This window comes from Strongylocentrotus purpuratus, unplaced genomic scaffold, assembly GCF_000002235.5.
Source record: "Strongylocentrotus purpuratus isolate Spur 01 unplaced genomic scaffold, Spur_5.0 spur5_scaffold_13, whole genome shotgun sequence".
NCBI classification, from domain to species: Eukaryota; Metazoa; Echinodermata; class Echinoidea; order Camarodonta; family Strongylocentrotidae; genus Strongylocentrotus; species Strongylocentrotus purpuratus.
The window spans coordinates 24,027,564-24,043,687 of record NW_022145598.1 but is presented as its reverse complement, the minus strand read 5'-3'; the positions used below and the strand labels follow the sequence as shown (position 1 = coordinate 24,043,687).

Below are 16,124 nucleotides of genomic sequence, written 5' to 3'. Positions count from 1 at the left end.
AAGGGGCATACTAGTCCAGCCTCTGTACCGTTTTCGTTTAGCGCACCCAATCAGCTGATAAAATAACACATCCTCAACGTTGAAAGTAGACCTAGCCATTCCTCTAAATCGGACGGAAATTTGGGGATTGCGCGATCAGTGGAGAGACCGCGATGTGTGTGGGGGATAAAAAGAACGAACGGACTGAATCTGGACTAGGGGCATACCAGTAAGGACCAACGCCGTTTCACCACTAACGCCATAAATAGCGTGTTGTCGCTAATGTTTGAAGTTCCGAACAGTGCCGATATTACCCGAACATGACCGAACTATATTAAAAGAACAAAAATTACGATAGAATGAAACCCTAGTCATATCGTCATAAAAATTTCCTGAAAAGAATGTCACATTGCAAGTTTCAAATTATGTCATAAACAATCCTGTTTACCGGATTCAATTGATTTTTTTAATGATTATGACAAGTTGTTGTTCAACGTGAAAATATTTGCAAAGTTTCATTTATAAATTTCACCTTTTGTTCTCCTCCTCTGTCACGGTTCTTTTCAAATATTTGTTACTCGTGTTTCCTCGTTAAAAGAACATAACACATTTCGATTTTGTTTTCTTGATTGCTTCAATTGACCTTTGACCCAAATAGTTTTGTTTGTAGTCCCACACGTAGTAAAGCGTGTCATGTTGACCACGGCCTTGTGTCCATTACAGTTCCACCCCCTGTGAAGCGTATGCTATATCACACCTCTTTTTTTCTTTTGAAATAACAAGATTTGACGTTTAGATTCGTTATTATTTTCACCATGAGACAACTAAATGTTACTTAAACGCTCTACTTCATTAATCCCGCATACACCTCAAAGTGTTTGCGTGTCAATATTCTTTTTGAAATTGGCAATAAAAAAAACCACCCCGGCGCATTTTACCTTTGGGTGAAAATCATCAATAGTTCCAAGAAACTTGTTTATGTTTACAAACTCTGCTTTTCTATCGACGAAATTTCCGATTAGTATTACCTCTTTTTTTTCTCACCAAAATCGGTTGGTCCTCTCTTAAAAGATATTGTCTCCCTTTAAGATATTTTGAAATATTCCATAAGACAAGTCTAGAGAAGAGATTTTCTTATTTACCAACGGCAAGATTGGACAACCCAACATTTACAGATGGAAGTTCATTAGAAGATGGAAGAACTTCATTGACAAATTTGTATCATGTAGGAATGAAAAGTATAGAGGTTTTCAAAAGCTGCGAAAAGTTACAATATTTGCTTAACTTATTTGGCACAATTATTGGCTTGCGACTATGTGTGTTTCTTAAAACAAGAGAAATTGCGCGCGAAAGTCACGTCCAAAAACCGATTAGTCTAGAGTGCTTTCCTTTTAAAGTTGCAAGAGCGCCATAATTGGGGGAACTGACTCGGAAACACGGAACACGTGGAAAACATCAGTAGGGGTTCCAAGTTCAAGAACATCCTTGTTTTCTTTGGAATTATGTAATTTACTTATGAAATTCAAGGTGTGTTCCTACATCTCAAGACGAAGGCAGAAGTGTATCAGAAGACTATTGATCTACTGGATGGTCATAACATGAAAATGAGTTTAATGCAAATATAATTATACGATACAATAATCTGGTCGTTGATTTAGTGAGGATCATAGAAATCGAAATATTATATTTCATACGTTCATATCGTACAAACTATGTCTATTATTAAGAAAAATGAATAAATGCGAGATCTACTAAGAAACAAAAATATAGCCGGACAATGTGAGGGACATTAATTGTTCGCTCCCCCCTCTCTCTCTCTCTCTCTCTCTCTCTCTCCCTATCTCTCTGTACCTCTCTCTCTCTCTCTCTCTCTCCCTATCCCCTCTCTCTCTCCCTCCCTCCCCCTCTCTCTCTCCCTCTTTATCTCTCTGAGACTCATGAAAAATTGTAACAAAATATTACTGAAAGTAGTGAGAAAATTATTATTGAAAGTCACCTTCTTCCTTCAAATGAGCACCGTTCAAAACAAGGGTCGGATTAAGATATACAAAAACTTTATCAAAATATGAGATACCAGCGTGAGACCGTGTTTGTTGTTTCTATTCTCTGACCACAACCCACGTGCTATATGATATCAACGTCACGGCTGTGAGATGATAGTAATTCTATTGGACACATAGAACCGCAGGTGTCCAAATAGTTTCGATTAGTATCCAACGTCACCCTCCGTAACATAGTCATCAGTCGTGTTTTTGTATTGAAAGATGGATCAAAGGCATGATAAAGTAACATCTATCAAAAAGAATACAACATGGGGGTGTTTCACAAAGATTTTAAGTCAAACTTAACTCTAAGTTGGACTCAAATATTATGGAGAGCTATTTGTAGTCTGAAAATAAAAATATATTCAAAAGCGAAAATTCAAGTATTTTAGACTTTTTATAAATCCACATCAAGAACATGAAATTTCCTTGATAATAGAAAATATGAATGACCTGAATCCAAATTGTATGCCTTTTGAAATAACTTTTACAATTTTTTTTTCATAGATGCTATCGGCTTTCCATATTTGTTAAGTCCATCTTAGAGATAAGTTCAAATTAGAATCTTTGTGAAACACCACCCTGGGAGAAAAATTATGATACCATGTTCTGTGCAATTTGCCTAGTGTGAGGGCATCTTATTCAACCATGAATTTAGCGGATGGCATCTTAGCTAAGGGCGTTACCCATTCAACCCTCAATAATGCTGATGATGACGATGATGATGATGATGTATAATGATGATGATGATGATGATGATGATGGTGATGATGATGATGATGATGATGGTGATGGATGATGGATGATGATGATGATGATGATGATGATGATGATGATGATGATGATGATGGATGATGATGATAATGATGATAATGATGATGATGATGACGATGAAGGTGATGTTAAAGATGATGATGATAATGATCATTACAATAATATATAAAAGTAATAATAATATGATAATAATGATAATGAATTCAATAATAATAATAACAATAATAATGATAAGGATTTCAATAATAATATAAATACTTTTAATGAAATCATAATAATGATAATGCCTTGTTTGATCAGTTCCAGTAAACTTTCAAGACCCCACATCTCCCTCAACCGTTCTATTCTACATCCATACTTTATCGACTATCTTTTCCGCACCTAATATATTGTAGAGTGATGTCTCCTAATATGTCTAAGAGCTAGCATCAGTTCAATCTTTGCTTAAATGATACAATTAATTTCTTATTAATCCCAAATATTATGTCAGCGAATAGAACGATTTCATTTGATCTAAATCGGGCCTTGAGGGTTTAAAGAATGTGATAGAATTTCGATTAGAATCATGCGAGAAAATGTTTTAACTTGGTTTCGTTTCTCAACATGACGTCTCTCTAGCATCATACCCCCTTCCCGTTGCCCTCGGGCCGTATGGGGTGGAGTTAGTTTCGAAAAACGTGCATTCCATCATGGTTTATAGTCATTCATAATTTTGTAATCTCGAAGTTCATGTTTGCTAAATATAGTCAATGTTCCAATCGAGTTTGTTTGATAAATATTGTGCCCAATACTTCAAATGTGATTAGGAGTAACTTGGAGTCAAGACACGCCTTTGGGAGCTGTGTATGATGGGTAATGGACCTCGAGAAAAAGGTGTATATGAAATATGATTATGAGGACGATGGCAGGGGTTTGTAATAGTGGTTCGGTCTTAGTAAAGATGTGGTGATGATTATGATGATGATGATGATGATGATGATGGTGGTGATGATGATGATGTTGATGATGGTGATGATGATGATGATGATGATGGTGATGATGGTGATGATGATGATGATGATGGTGATGATGATGATGATGGTGATGATGATGATGATGGTGATGATGATGATGGTGACGATGATAATAATAATGGATGATGGTGATGATGATGATGATAGATGATGATGATAATGGTCATATGAATGAGGAATTAAAGAAAGGTGCAACTTGGTCCTTGAAATTTGAAACATAAAAGTTTAAATTTTATTCTTCTTGGTCCTGCTATTTGCCGGGGTGCAAATTGTAACCATATATATGTGTATATCTCATTTTAACTGACTTTATCCGCTTTTCATACTTTGCAGGAGCAGCAAATTCAGGCGGAAATATTCACAAACGGGCCTGTACAAGGTAATTTCTTGTTTGATCTACTTTTTCAATAGTTACAATAATTTCAGCTCTTCAAGGATAGATAATACTTTACATTTTACATTATACCATATAACAGACGTAAAACGTAGGGCCATGCATCTCAGATTTGGCATTGTTAAACAATGCCTTTAAGGAAATATAAACTTTATCTATCAAGAATAAACCATATTTTCACAATCATTTCTGGAAAAGAGGTCAGAAAATTTTTCCAACTTTATGGGCAATAGTGTGAACTAAACAATTGCCTTTGTACTTTATTTAAGAAACATAATTCTGTGCTTTTTTAAATTGAATAATTGTTCCCGATCTTTCATCTCTACAGCTGTTTTCAACGTCAAAAGCGATTTCTTCATGTATAATGGCGGTGTGTACAGGCATGTCCCGATGAAAACGACTTCGCCTGCGTCTAATGTAGTCTTTACCGGAGACCAGACCAACGTGCAGGCCGATGGGCCGTTGGAGGATGAGCTAGGGGGATGGCACTCCGTTCGAATCTTAGGATGGGGTGTCGACAGTTCCTATCCAAATAGACCACTCAAATACTGGGTAAGGATCAGTCCAGGGGGGGGGGGGGTGTTTCACAAAGATCGAACTTAGGCCTATCTCTAGGTTGGACGTAACATATGGAAAGCCGTTAACCTCTCTGAATATATTTTGTAAAAGATATTTCATAAGGCATAAAATGTTGATACATATTTTCTCTTATCAAGAAGATTTCATCTTCTTGATGTGGAATTTATAAAAAGTCTAAAATACTTGAGTTTTCGCTTTCGAATTTATTTATTTTAAGGCTAGAATTGGCTCTGAATAATTTGTAAGTCCAACTTAGAGGTAAGTTCGACTTAGGATCTTTGTGAAACACCCCCAGAATATGAACGGTGTTATTATTTTTTATTTCGCGATCTCTCCCATTCCCCTACCTGCTGCAAGCCGAAGATGGCGTGATCCACGAATCCGTACAGTCACGTCGATGGTACGCCCAGCCGAAACACATTTTTACGCCGGGTGTAGAAATTCGGGGGTCAGGCAAAATATTCGGCTTGTAGTACGTTGAGGAAGATGGTTATGTTGGTGGAGATTGTTACGAATTTAATTGGCCAGATTCTGGACTAGGTAAAGATTTGCATCTTGTATTTAGTGATTTAATTGGGTAATGAACAGTTTGAACAATATATATTTGTTGATCGTTGTGACTCGCAAGATAAATAATCGTTTTAAATATTTAAATATTTTTTTCTTCTTTATTTGATATGTCGTTATCGTGGTAATTGGGTCGAGCGTTGAGGAAAAGTATCATTATCGTTGAGAAAGCTACTTTCTGACAATTAGATGATTCTAAAAGTATAACATTTAATACATTTTCGAGATTTTAATCTCGTTTAATATTTTCTCTGTCTCTTTTTCTCTCTCTCCAGCTATGTGCTAATTCTTGGGGTACCGCATGGGGCGAGCAGGGTCTATTCCGAGTCATCCGCGGCGAGAACGAGTGCGACATCGAGAAATTCGTAGTCGGCGTCTGGGCGAATATTGATACGGACATGATGAACCCAATTAAAACAAACAACGTCATATAAACATGTCGACTTAGGGATTCAAAGAACTCGGAAAATGAGACAGTTATGTGATTTTTTTCAGGCTGACGTAAACTGAGCTGGTAATGTGAATTTCAGGCTGATGTTGTATTGCAGTTTACGTATTGAAATGGCTATGATGACGCTGCCCCTCGTCAACGGTGATAACGAAAGTTACGATCGGGGAAAAGTTGTAGTCACGTGGGTTCTGACGTAATCTTCGGACTGACCAATGATATTGCCGGACCCTGATGAGCAACGTTCGCACGCAGAAAGTGGGTCGCTGATTGGTTGATATCGGTGACAACTAATGTTACATAATAGAAATGGATGCGGAAAAACTAATGCTGCCCACAGTACAACTTATGCAAATCAGAGAAGACCATTGCTGAGGAGGACATCTAAGAGAATGAATAATGGACATGATTGACGATGGTTAGAAACATTGGAAGACCTACGTTTTTGACGAGGGGTGCAGGTTTGCGCCTATGATACTCCTTATGTTCTGGCAATAACATATTTGCGGCATAGGCTATATAACATGTAAGAGAACGACACAAAACACCATTCTTTATACTTTTAATCAAGAGTCAAAGTACACGGTTGTCGTAGCATGCGTTTCGTCACCGGAGGCGCAATCTACATTTTCTTCTTCAAAATGTTCTTGAAAAAGAAAAACCACTTTTTACTCAGTGAGGTATGCAATGTGAATTACGCAAATGGCTGCATTACACAACCAATCTATTCCGTATCCGATAAAACAAAGGCTTGTTGATATGAAATCTCGAGAAAATAGAGTTCACAGAGTGATTGTTCTTAATTATTTTGTCCTTCTTTAAAAAATATCAGAAAGATTGCAAAGACGCAAAGTAGGAAGAACTACTGTTGATGTGGATCGGGGCCCTGTTTCATAAAACTTGTTATCAATAATAAATGGCAAATTTCTATGGCACATTTGCTCTCAGCCAATCAAATGCCTCGATTTCAGTAGCTTATAACAGTTATTGTAACTTGTAATGGATATCAAGTTTTATGAAACAGGCCCCAGTGCTAACTCGGCAGTAGGGCAAACTTCGCCACGCCACGCAATGCCGAAAGGGCCTCACTGCCGAGTTAGACCGACCCCGGTTGATGTGACCCTGTTACCATGGATACCACATTTCAGCATCCCGCATCATTATGGCTATTATAGGATAGGATAGGTATATATAAAATTAAAAAAAAAACCTGCTAAAATTCTGACGCATTTATATATGTCTTTCTACCAACGTGACTTAGGAGAGTTATGACTAAAATTAAACTGTAAATATTTTGCTGAAAGAAAAAAAAAAATGTTTTATACAGTGGTTTAAATTACACACTGCGGCATGTTTTGTCGATGATATTTATAGATAGATAGGCGTTTTTTGTATGTAATTTGCGTATTTATGTGTTGGTAAGATGAATTGTGCTTAAAATGATCGTAAAGCCTTTCGAGAAATCAACCTAAGGCAGTTTCGATGGCCCCGTATACGTCCCTTTCTGAAATGTACGAATATTACAATAATATTGATAATTACGTAATCTGAACAAGGTTTCTATTGGGCAAACGGTATTGAAATTGCCGTTGTGTCGATTACTCGGAAGCCTTTGCGATCATGTCTGTTATCATTATTCTTATAGTTCTGTCTAGATATATTATACTTAGATTGGGAATACGGCATCATGATCAATATGACTTTGTGTGGAAACGTTGTTTGTTAATTTCATATAAAATGATAAAATCATCAAACATAATGAATATCAAGGCCCCATTTCCCAAAAAGTTGTCATCAGTTGTTTTTGTTATAGAAGCTAGTGAAATCCTTGCTTCTGCTTGGTTATCAGCAGATTTGTCACTGATTAAAAAAAAAAAATTGTCATTGAAAAAGAGGCTTTATGAAACGGGTCCCAGGTATTTTACAGGAATAAATTGATATTCAGGGAACATAAGGCTGCTCTGTCATTCTTGTATAGGCATCCAAATCATCAGACATACGAACAGAAATGTATTTGTTGATTTCATTATATACTCGTGATATCAAGTATGTTGCATTACAAATAATTGTGATGTATTTGACGTTTATTTAAATTAATTAAATTTCACGACAGTTTTATCCATACATTTTAATTTTCAGTAGAACAAGTTTATGATCACCATATTCGCTTGTGCACTTTGAGTAATGGTATAATCTTATATTTATAATGTATACATAAATATGCATATCTACTGAGTTTCATTAAATTGTTATAAACTATATATTTGTTTCTTATCAACAATACAACGTTGATACTTTATTTCAAAACATTATCATGGAAGAGAAAAGATTTTTTTCTTCCATTTCCCAGATTTCAGAGGGAAATTCCTGAGAGAAAATGACTATTATTTTTTAATATAACAGACCATTGCCAACTACCTTTAATAAAACTGAAAAAAAATTGAGATTTTTTAAGAACAACCAATAAAAAAAAAAAAAATTAATTCATATCCTTTTAAACTTCAAAATTGGAAGCTCTTATTAGGGTTATCCGATTTTGTTTGTAAGTGTTATATCCGAATACCAATTTTATTTAAGTCCTTTCCCAAGAAAGTTTTATAGCGAGGTTTTATAATAAAGTATTGAATAATATCGTATTATTTTAGTGTTTTATAATCATTATTTTACGAGTTTCAAAGTGTGCTAAAGGAAATGGGGCGCTGAAGAGATCAAGGGATGGGAAGAGCTAAAAGAAGAGAGCTGAAAAAGAGAGAAATAAAGAGAGAGAGAGAGAGGGGGAGAGAGAGAGAGAGAGAAAGATGAAAGAGAGGGAGAGAGAGAGAGAAAGAAAGAGAGAGAGAGAGAGAAAAGAGAGAGAGAGAGAGAGAGAGAGAGAGAGAGAGAGAGAGGGAGAAAGAGGGGGGGGGGGGGGACGATCGCCTGTATCGATAAAAACAAACTGAATAATAAACGTGACAAGGAAATGTTTTTTGTGGTATTATTCTATCTATTTAATGGAAGAATTATTTAAAAATCCGCAAAATATACACATTCTTGACATGACATAAGTGTGGATAATATTAGGCCGAACCATGAAGAAGTTTATGAACTGCCTCTGATAAAACCAAGCGAAAGTGAGCTGAAGCGACTTTACTTTAGGTTTCAGCATACATCTAAAATATATCAAAGCATGATTTGAAAACGTCGTGGCTTATTCATATTACGTTTAACAGTGAACAAATGAATCGTACAGAAACCGTTGTACATGAGTAAAGGAGATATTATTTAATTCTATTTCACGACAGTTAATATGCCTTTCTCGGGCAGAATTGCACCTATATTCTCTTAAAACAATAAAATACATTGAAGTTATATCTCTTTTATGTTTCACAGTCATGAAAAAGATAGACAATTTCACACGTAATAAGATTAGAAGAGTAACTGAGATTATTGGACGGATAAAAACGCACATATTTGTCAAGATCAGTCTACCTGAGATTGTGTTTTATGCAAAGAAAATATCTCTCTTCCTTACCCTTCTTCATCTCCCCATCATCTCTTCCTCCCCGTTCCCGCCCCCCCCCCCCCCCTCTCTCTCTCTCTCTCTCTCTCTCTCTCTCTCCCTCCCTCTCTCTCTCTTCGCCCCCTTTTAATCTCTGTCTTTGTTTTTTATATATACATCTGCCGTATCGTTAGCTTTTCGCTAGGATGGCGTTGGGAACCAAAACTGTTAAAAAACGAAAAAATGTCAGCAAATTTGGATCGTTATTGGATATTATACTCCATCCATTTTTAGTAGCATGGAGGGTTGATTCCAAGACTGAAAGATCTCTCTCTTTTCCCCACGTGGGATAATTTGTATCTCACCTGGTCCGAATCGATCGAAAGCTTGCAGATTTCTATCTCTTATGTACAGAATTGCGATTGATATCAATTGCAAATAAGTTGCAATTAGCTGCAACTGCTTATAAAAAATAGCCCAGTCTAACCATGGACTAGTCCATGATCTAACACCACCCATTCAAAATAGTCCAGTGACGCCCAAACGTCTCCCCCATTTTTACTCCTTGATTTTAATGATGCAGAACTTGTTTCCGAGTTCTTGGGCGGGGTCTATCTTCGAGAGGATGATGAACTGGAAATTGCAGGTGACATGAGGTAAGAATTTGTCCTTCTCGTAATCCGGTCCATCCTCGTCGGTGATCAGATACTCGTACCTAGGATAAGTGCAAATGGATAATTTCAATAATAATAGTCATCCATTTATATAGCGCATCTACACTCTACTGCGCTTAATACAAAGTATCATAGTATTACCCCGGCTGCAGCTGAGATGAGCCGCAATAATAAGTCGCTAAAGCATTTGAGGAATTTCTTCCTATTTACTTCACCTGGGTGGAGAGTGGCAAAAGTAGATTAATGTCTTGCCAAAGATGTGATCTTTATTTGATGTTTATTTATACGTCTATTTACATAATCATGTATCTGTAACCTTTAAAATTAGTATCATAATAACGTGAAATCAATATACATTATACCAAAATAGACAAATAAAAAAGGTTCATCTAAAATACAGCTTGAATTGAAGTCTTTATCATACATATTCACAAATGAAAACAAAAATCATGTAATATGCAACAATTCATTTCATTTTCGCTATTGGCGTATAAGAGACGGAGATACTAGGGACTTTTAGATTTGCACAACGATAATGTGGATTGCTACGATCTACGTCCTTTTAAAGGACTGCCTTGAATGGACGTCACACGTATCAGTCCACGCAAATCTTAAAGTCCCTATAAATGTGACAAGAGTGTACTGCAGCACCCCCCTTTACTTCCCTGAAATGTTGAGACTTCCAGTATTTAGTCAACAGACTGTTATTTCATATTTTGGTAGCGAGTTGGTGTTTGTAAATGTTATCATATCAATGACTAAATTAGATAAAACGATTAAAAGGCCATAAACGGTGCACAAACGGTGGGTGTCGTAGTTATACTACAATAATGAAGGGTCATCTTTGCTCGTTGACTTTGCGTCATTGCAAAATGATGGAGTTATATCATCCAGGGCAAGTCTCATAATGAATAAAATAGAATTAAAAAGCACTCACTTTTGAAGTATTGATTTGTCCAAGACGTCATTCATAAGATCTTTGTTGATTTCATCAAATCTATCTTTACACGAGTTGAACATATCCGAATCTCCGAAGTCAAGAGTGAAATTATTGCCATATCTGTAAAAAGAAAGAAAAATATCCAGAAAGGCTGTTTTATTTATATGCTATAATACGATAACAAAATGACAAATGCATAATTAATTCATATGAAATATGACAGAGCCGCGCTGCGAAAAGAATAGTGACTATTAAATACTACAAGCATTGTAAAATTACCAATAGGCACGATAGGCCTATTCTATAATCACCGGCAGGTTCAGGTTTTTGACCCATTATAATTTATATCAAAGATATCTTAATGGGTGGGAAAAAAGCTTTTTCACGATGATACAAAGCGTTGAATATTATTACCCCTTTTTTCTACGAGCGTTTGTATATGCCTAACTTTATAAAAATCACAAGACGTTTGAGAAATCGACTAAGGGATACTTTCAATATCATTAATTTTGTCTATTCAATATTCACCGACAGGCTCTATAGCTTGTGACTATCATAAGTCATATCAAAGCAATTTTATTGGTGAAAAAGAGTTTTTTTTTCATGAGCGGGATACAAAGCGCTGAATATTATTTCTCCGGCTTAATTCTCCGAGCGATTATGGTTAACTTGTCGATACAATATTGCTTGATCATCGAATTCTGTTATTTCGCTAGTCAGCCTGATTATAGATAGCCTAATGATAATAATATTGTATGGCTTTGTTTTCGTGTGATACAAGAATAGGAATATACACTGCTCTCGCTATGACAATATTAGAATCGTCTTCGACTTGTCTAATATTGTTATAGCTCGAAAAATACATGCTTGTATCACAGTCAAAGCCATCCAATATTGTATAAGTACACTGTCGCTCATAAAGGTGGAATATTTTTTTTTAATTCCAATTTATTGAATTATTTTAAAAATAATTTAAAAATAATAGATCTAAATAATAGTATACATTCTCAGATTTTATTGAATAATAATTTGCCAATGTGTGTTTTGCGTGACTGCTAAAGCATGTGTATGCTACTATGCTTATCAACTAGGGGACCTATGCCCTTACAAAATAATAACAAATTCTGTGTGCCATGCCTTGAGCCATAATGCATGGCCGTCCAGAGGATTTTTTTATGTTGGGGGACCGGGGTAATGTGCAATAAATTATTGAAAATTTATTGCATTTTCTGTGTTTTTTTTTAATTTATGGAAACTGCCCCCTACCCTAGCCCCCGCTGCGTACAGTCATGGTTCAGTGACAAAACAATGGCCTCGTAACTGTGAGGCCCCAGGATCAAAACCGTGTCGATGTGCTATATTAGTGCCCTTCTGTGGGGCATTAATCCTCATTACTGTCATTTATGACTTGAGAGCGTAGGTCCCCTTGTTAATAAGCATAGTAGCATACACATGCTTTAGCAGTTCCGCAAAACACACATTGGCAAGTTATTATTAAATAAAATCTGAGAATGTATACTATTATCTATATCTATTATTTTTAAATAATTTTTAAAATAATTCCATTAATTGGGGTAAAACTAAAATATTCCACCTTTATGAGCGACAGTGTATTTACCAATAGAATGCATGATCGCATTATATTATCATCACACTGCAATGTCGCATACCTTCCAATAGGAGACGCACTATAGGCTACTGAAATTGCCTTTTTGTCAATGTTGTTGTTGTACTTTTTGGTATCGGATTCATAATAAATCTTTAAAGCCCATGCTTCTGCAATAGTTTGGCCAGGTGGTTATCTCATCAAATCAGCTCTCGATTAACATAAGAAAAAGGGGATCACGGGGGAACCAACGGTCACCGATTAGGCATTGTTTGCTATAAAGAGGGCGCAAGTAGCTATAAGTAGTGCAGTAGTGCAGTGGGGCTTTAAATTATAATACTATAGGCTAAACATTACAAACCTTATAGATCCAATGAGACGCTTCCTAATCGACTCTGCTTGCATGTCCGCCGGGGATATAGCATCCAGACAATTCCCGCCTTGGTAGCGAAGGAACACCGCCGCTCTCCCGCCGCCGTCGACGATCATGGGCCATTTCCCCGTGCTCTTGATTTTCCCGTCATCGTCCTTGAGTACAGCGGCGAGATCCTTCAGCTCGATCTCCATGATGACGGGCTTGGGCGGTTCAGCGGTGGTCAGGTTAGCTAACTTGTCCGTCACATCTAGAAACAAAATAAGAACATATTTTATAGAAATATTGAAGTATGAAAAATGGATAATAAATGCGATAGCAAAATTTATATAGTTTTAAAAATCGAAGGCAATTTCAATAGCCTTTAATATGCGTCATCTATTGAAATGTGCAAAACTGACTTTGACATTATTGGCAACCATGGGCGTAGATCTGTAATTGATACCTATTGTTCAGGGGGGGGGGTGATCTATTCATTCATCCCCCCCTGAACAATAGGTATTACGTAAGGATTGACGCCCATGTTGGCAACAATAATGTGCAATCATCTGTATAACTCCTTACTTCACCCCTCTCTCTCTCTCGCTATCTGTCTGTCTGTCTGTCTGTCTCTGTCTCCCTCTGTCTCCCTCTGTCTCTCACTGTCTGTCTCTCTCTGTCTCTCTCTGTCTCTCTGTCTCTCATTCTGTATTTCTCTCTCCTAATCACACTTCAGTCTCTCTTCAGTTATGTTTGAACTAAGTATGATATATACGTTTATATGTATACTGACTTTATTCAGAACTGAACCAGTTCTGTTTAGACTAAGTTTGTATTCTCCAAATTATGTTTTAATGTATACTGACTTTATTCAGAACTGAACCAGTTCTGTTTAGACTAAGTTTGTATTCTCCAAATTATGTTTTAATGTATACTGACTTTATTCAAAACTGAACCAGTTCTGTTTAGACTAAGTTTGTATTCTCCAAATTATGTTTTAATGTATACTGACTTTATTCAGAACTGAACCAGTTCTGTTTAGACTAAGTTTATATTTCTCCATATTATGTTTTAATGTATACTGACTTTATTATGTATTCAGAAACTGCAAACAAATTGAATACAATCTGCAAAATCTACATATTACATAATCCGCATACACATGATTACTCTATGTAATACCTTTGGGCTGGTTTATTGAATTTCAACCCTAACATGTTGGTATTGGATTAAATTAAACCATGCTGAGTTGCTGACACTGCTAATGGAATAATTAGAAAAAGATAGATTAAAGCTAATGAGACTTACGGGCACGTATCTCACCAACGGCTTACGTCCCTTGCCCGAATATATTTCTATGATTTTTTTGGTTTGCGAGCGAGCGAGAATTTTGACAACCTATTTATTCATCATCAACTCACTTTATAATTATAATGAAAATACTCCCTTGCCATCCGAATATCAGGTGCCAGTTGCCCCCAAATTAGTATTCTCATTCTCAGAGGGGTGTACCCCTCCCCATCTAATCTTAGCAGTAATGACATTAAACCATGAACAGTTTTAAAAGGCCATGTTTAATATACCATCGTCGTCAAAGCCACTTTCGCCCCCCCCCCCGGAAGGAATTCAACTTGCTTAAATACACGACTAATATAAACACATCGAGGGATTCTTTTCGGATAGTAAGTGCATCACAATGCTAAATGAATGGAATACCAATAACGAATTCATTAACAATTTTGTTATAGTCAAAACCGCTTACCTTTTGTATCCTTGCTTGCTGAGGGTCCGGCCTTCTTTTGAGAGGAACCTGCAGTTGATTTTTTGCCCGCCCGGGTTGGAGCCGCCTTCTTCTCCCCCTTCTTACCTGCTACCTTCGGAGGCATGTCGATGAGTGAAGATCGATGATGATAGGAAAATGATTTGTTCTAGATCTGTTTCGTAATCAACAAGAGATGATTTATGTATCCGCGGTGTATTTTTGTCGCATGTATTGCATGGAAAATAATGCAGAAATGACCCACGCTGACTTAACAACGCAAAAAGCAAATATATAGCTATTAGATCAGCATCGCTACCGTAATTCGTAAACAAACTCATGCGCTATTGTACATACAGGTGTGCGTAAATATAGATCTTCTTTTATTGTTACGTCATTTTCGACGAACCGATCGATTGTTACCTATTGAATAGTAGCGTTGACAATGATAGAAGCCTGGATAGCGTTTTGCGAGGTCATTGTAAATTGCTACGTAATAGATGTAGCTCCAATTAGCCATCTTGAGTTGAATTTCCAAAAGACATATAATTACGTTATGATTTCTTTTTTCCCTTAAATCAACACTTTGGTAGCCAATGTAGTTACCCCCCCCCCAATCTCTCTCTCTCTCTATTCTGATTTCCGTAATTTCATTACCATCGCTCACTTTCACTCGGACTCTCATCACTTTTGTTGATTTATGGCATGTTTTTATCTCTCTCTTTCTCCTTACTTGGTTCCTACCATTTTCTTTTATCTTCCCGTATTTTCTTCATTTTCTACTACTTACTATTTCTTTCCTTGCTGTTTGTTTAAATTCTTCCTCATTTCATTTGTTTACTTTTTTTTCCATCCACTTTATCAGCCTGTTCTCTTTCACTATCTTTCTCATTCACTCTCTCTCTCTCTCTCTCTCTCTCTCCTTCTCTTCTCCCTTCCCAAGCTAAATTCTTTTTCTCTTTCTCTGGTCCTGTCATCCTTTTTACTTGCTCATTTCCCTCTATTAATAAATTAGTGTTCAATTATTAGATTGTTATATTCATTTTGCATGTACCTGAAGAAAAGGATTGTATGAAATAATTGAGAATTATTATATGATGGGAATAAAACTGACAAGTCAGTAAAAGTAAGTTGTTTCTTCAAAACTATATCTTCATTGATCTTCACATCGCATAGGATATAACCCAACATTAATTGCCTCTTCACTTCTCTCTAAATTTTGGATTTTTGTAACAAAACACAATGACAAACCCAATAGCACAAGGAACATTTGTTTGTCTTTTTCTCAAATCATTTATATTTACAATCATAGAATAAAAAAGATACGAGTTACTTTGAAAATATACAATGTATATAACATGACATACATGGACGGAAGAGCGTTATATTATCACAGAATGGTCAAATATAGAGGAAGAAAAGAAATACTGCTTTGGACTAATTATGGACGGAACAAAGGAATATTAAAAATATTCAACATATATATTCAAGAAATATATAAAGGAAAGAAGGCAGT

At 36.2% G+C, this 16,124-nt stretch overlaps 2 protein-coding genes across 2 annotated transcripts in view; one reads left to right on the top strand and one right to left on the bottom strand.

Annotated features, from left to right (window-relative positions):
* Positions 1-8,432, top strand: part of LOC576792 (uncharacterized peptidase C1-like protein F26E4.3) — a 37,988-nt gene extending 29,556 nt beyond the window's left edge. The window contains exons 8-10 of the mRNA XM_030983202.1: positions 4,142-4,187; positions 4,531-4,754; positions 5,624-8,432. Coding sequence (XP_030839062.1) covers positions 4,142-4,187; positions 4,531-4,754; positions 5,624-5,782 — 429 coding nt within the window. The 3' untranslated portion in view covers positions 5,783-8,432. The remainder of the gene's footprint in view (positions 1-4,141; positions 4,188-4,530; positions 4,755-5,623) is intronic.
* Positions 8,433-9,440: 1,008 nt separating this feature from the next.
* On the bottom strand, positions 9,441-14,968 carry LOC100893201 (putative IQ motif and ankyrin repeat domain-containing protein). Its single transcript, XM_030983201.1, has 4 exons — positions 14,612-14,968; positions 12,859-13,120; positions 10,889-11,011; positions 9,441-9,992 (listed from the first exon to the last, which is right to left on the bottom strand). The coding sequence occupies exons 1-4, from the start codon at positions 14,733-14,735 to the stop codon at positions 9,836-9,838; spliced, it is 666 nt and encodes a 221-aa protein (XP_030839061.1). The 5' UTR covers positions 14,736-14,968; the 3' UTR covers positions 9,441-9,835.
* Positions 14,969-16,124: the final 1,156 nt, after the last annotated feature.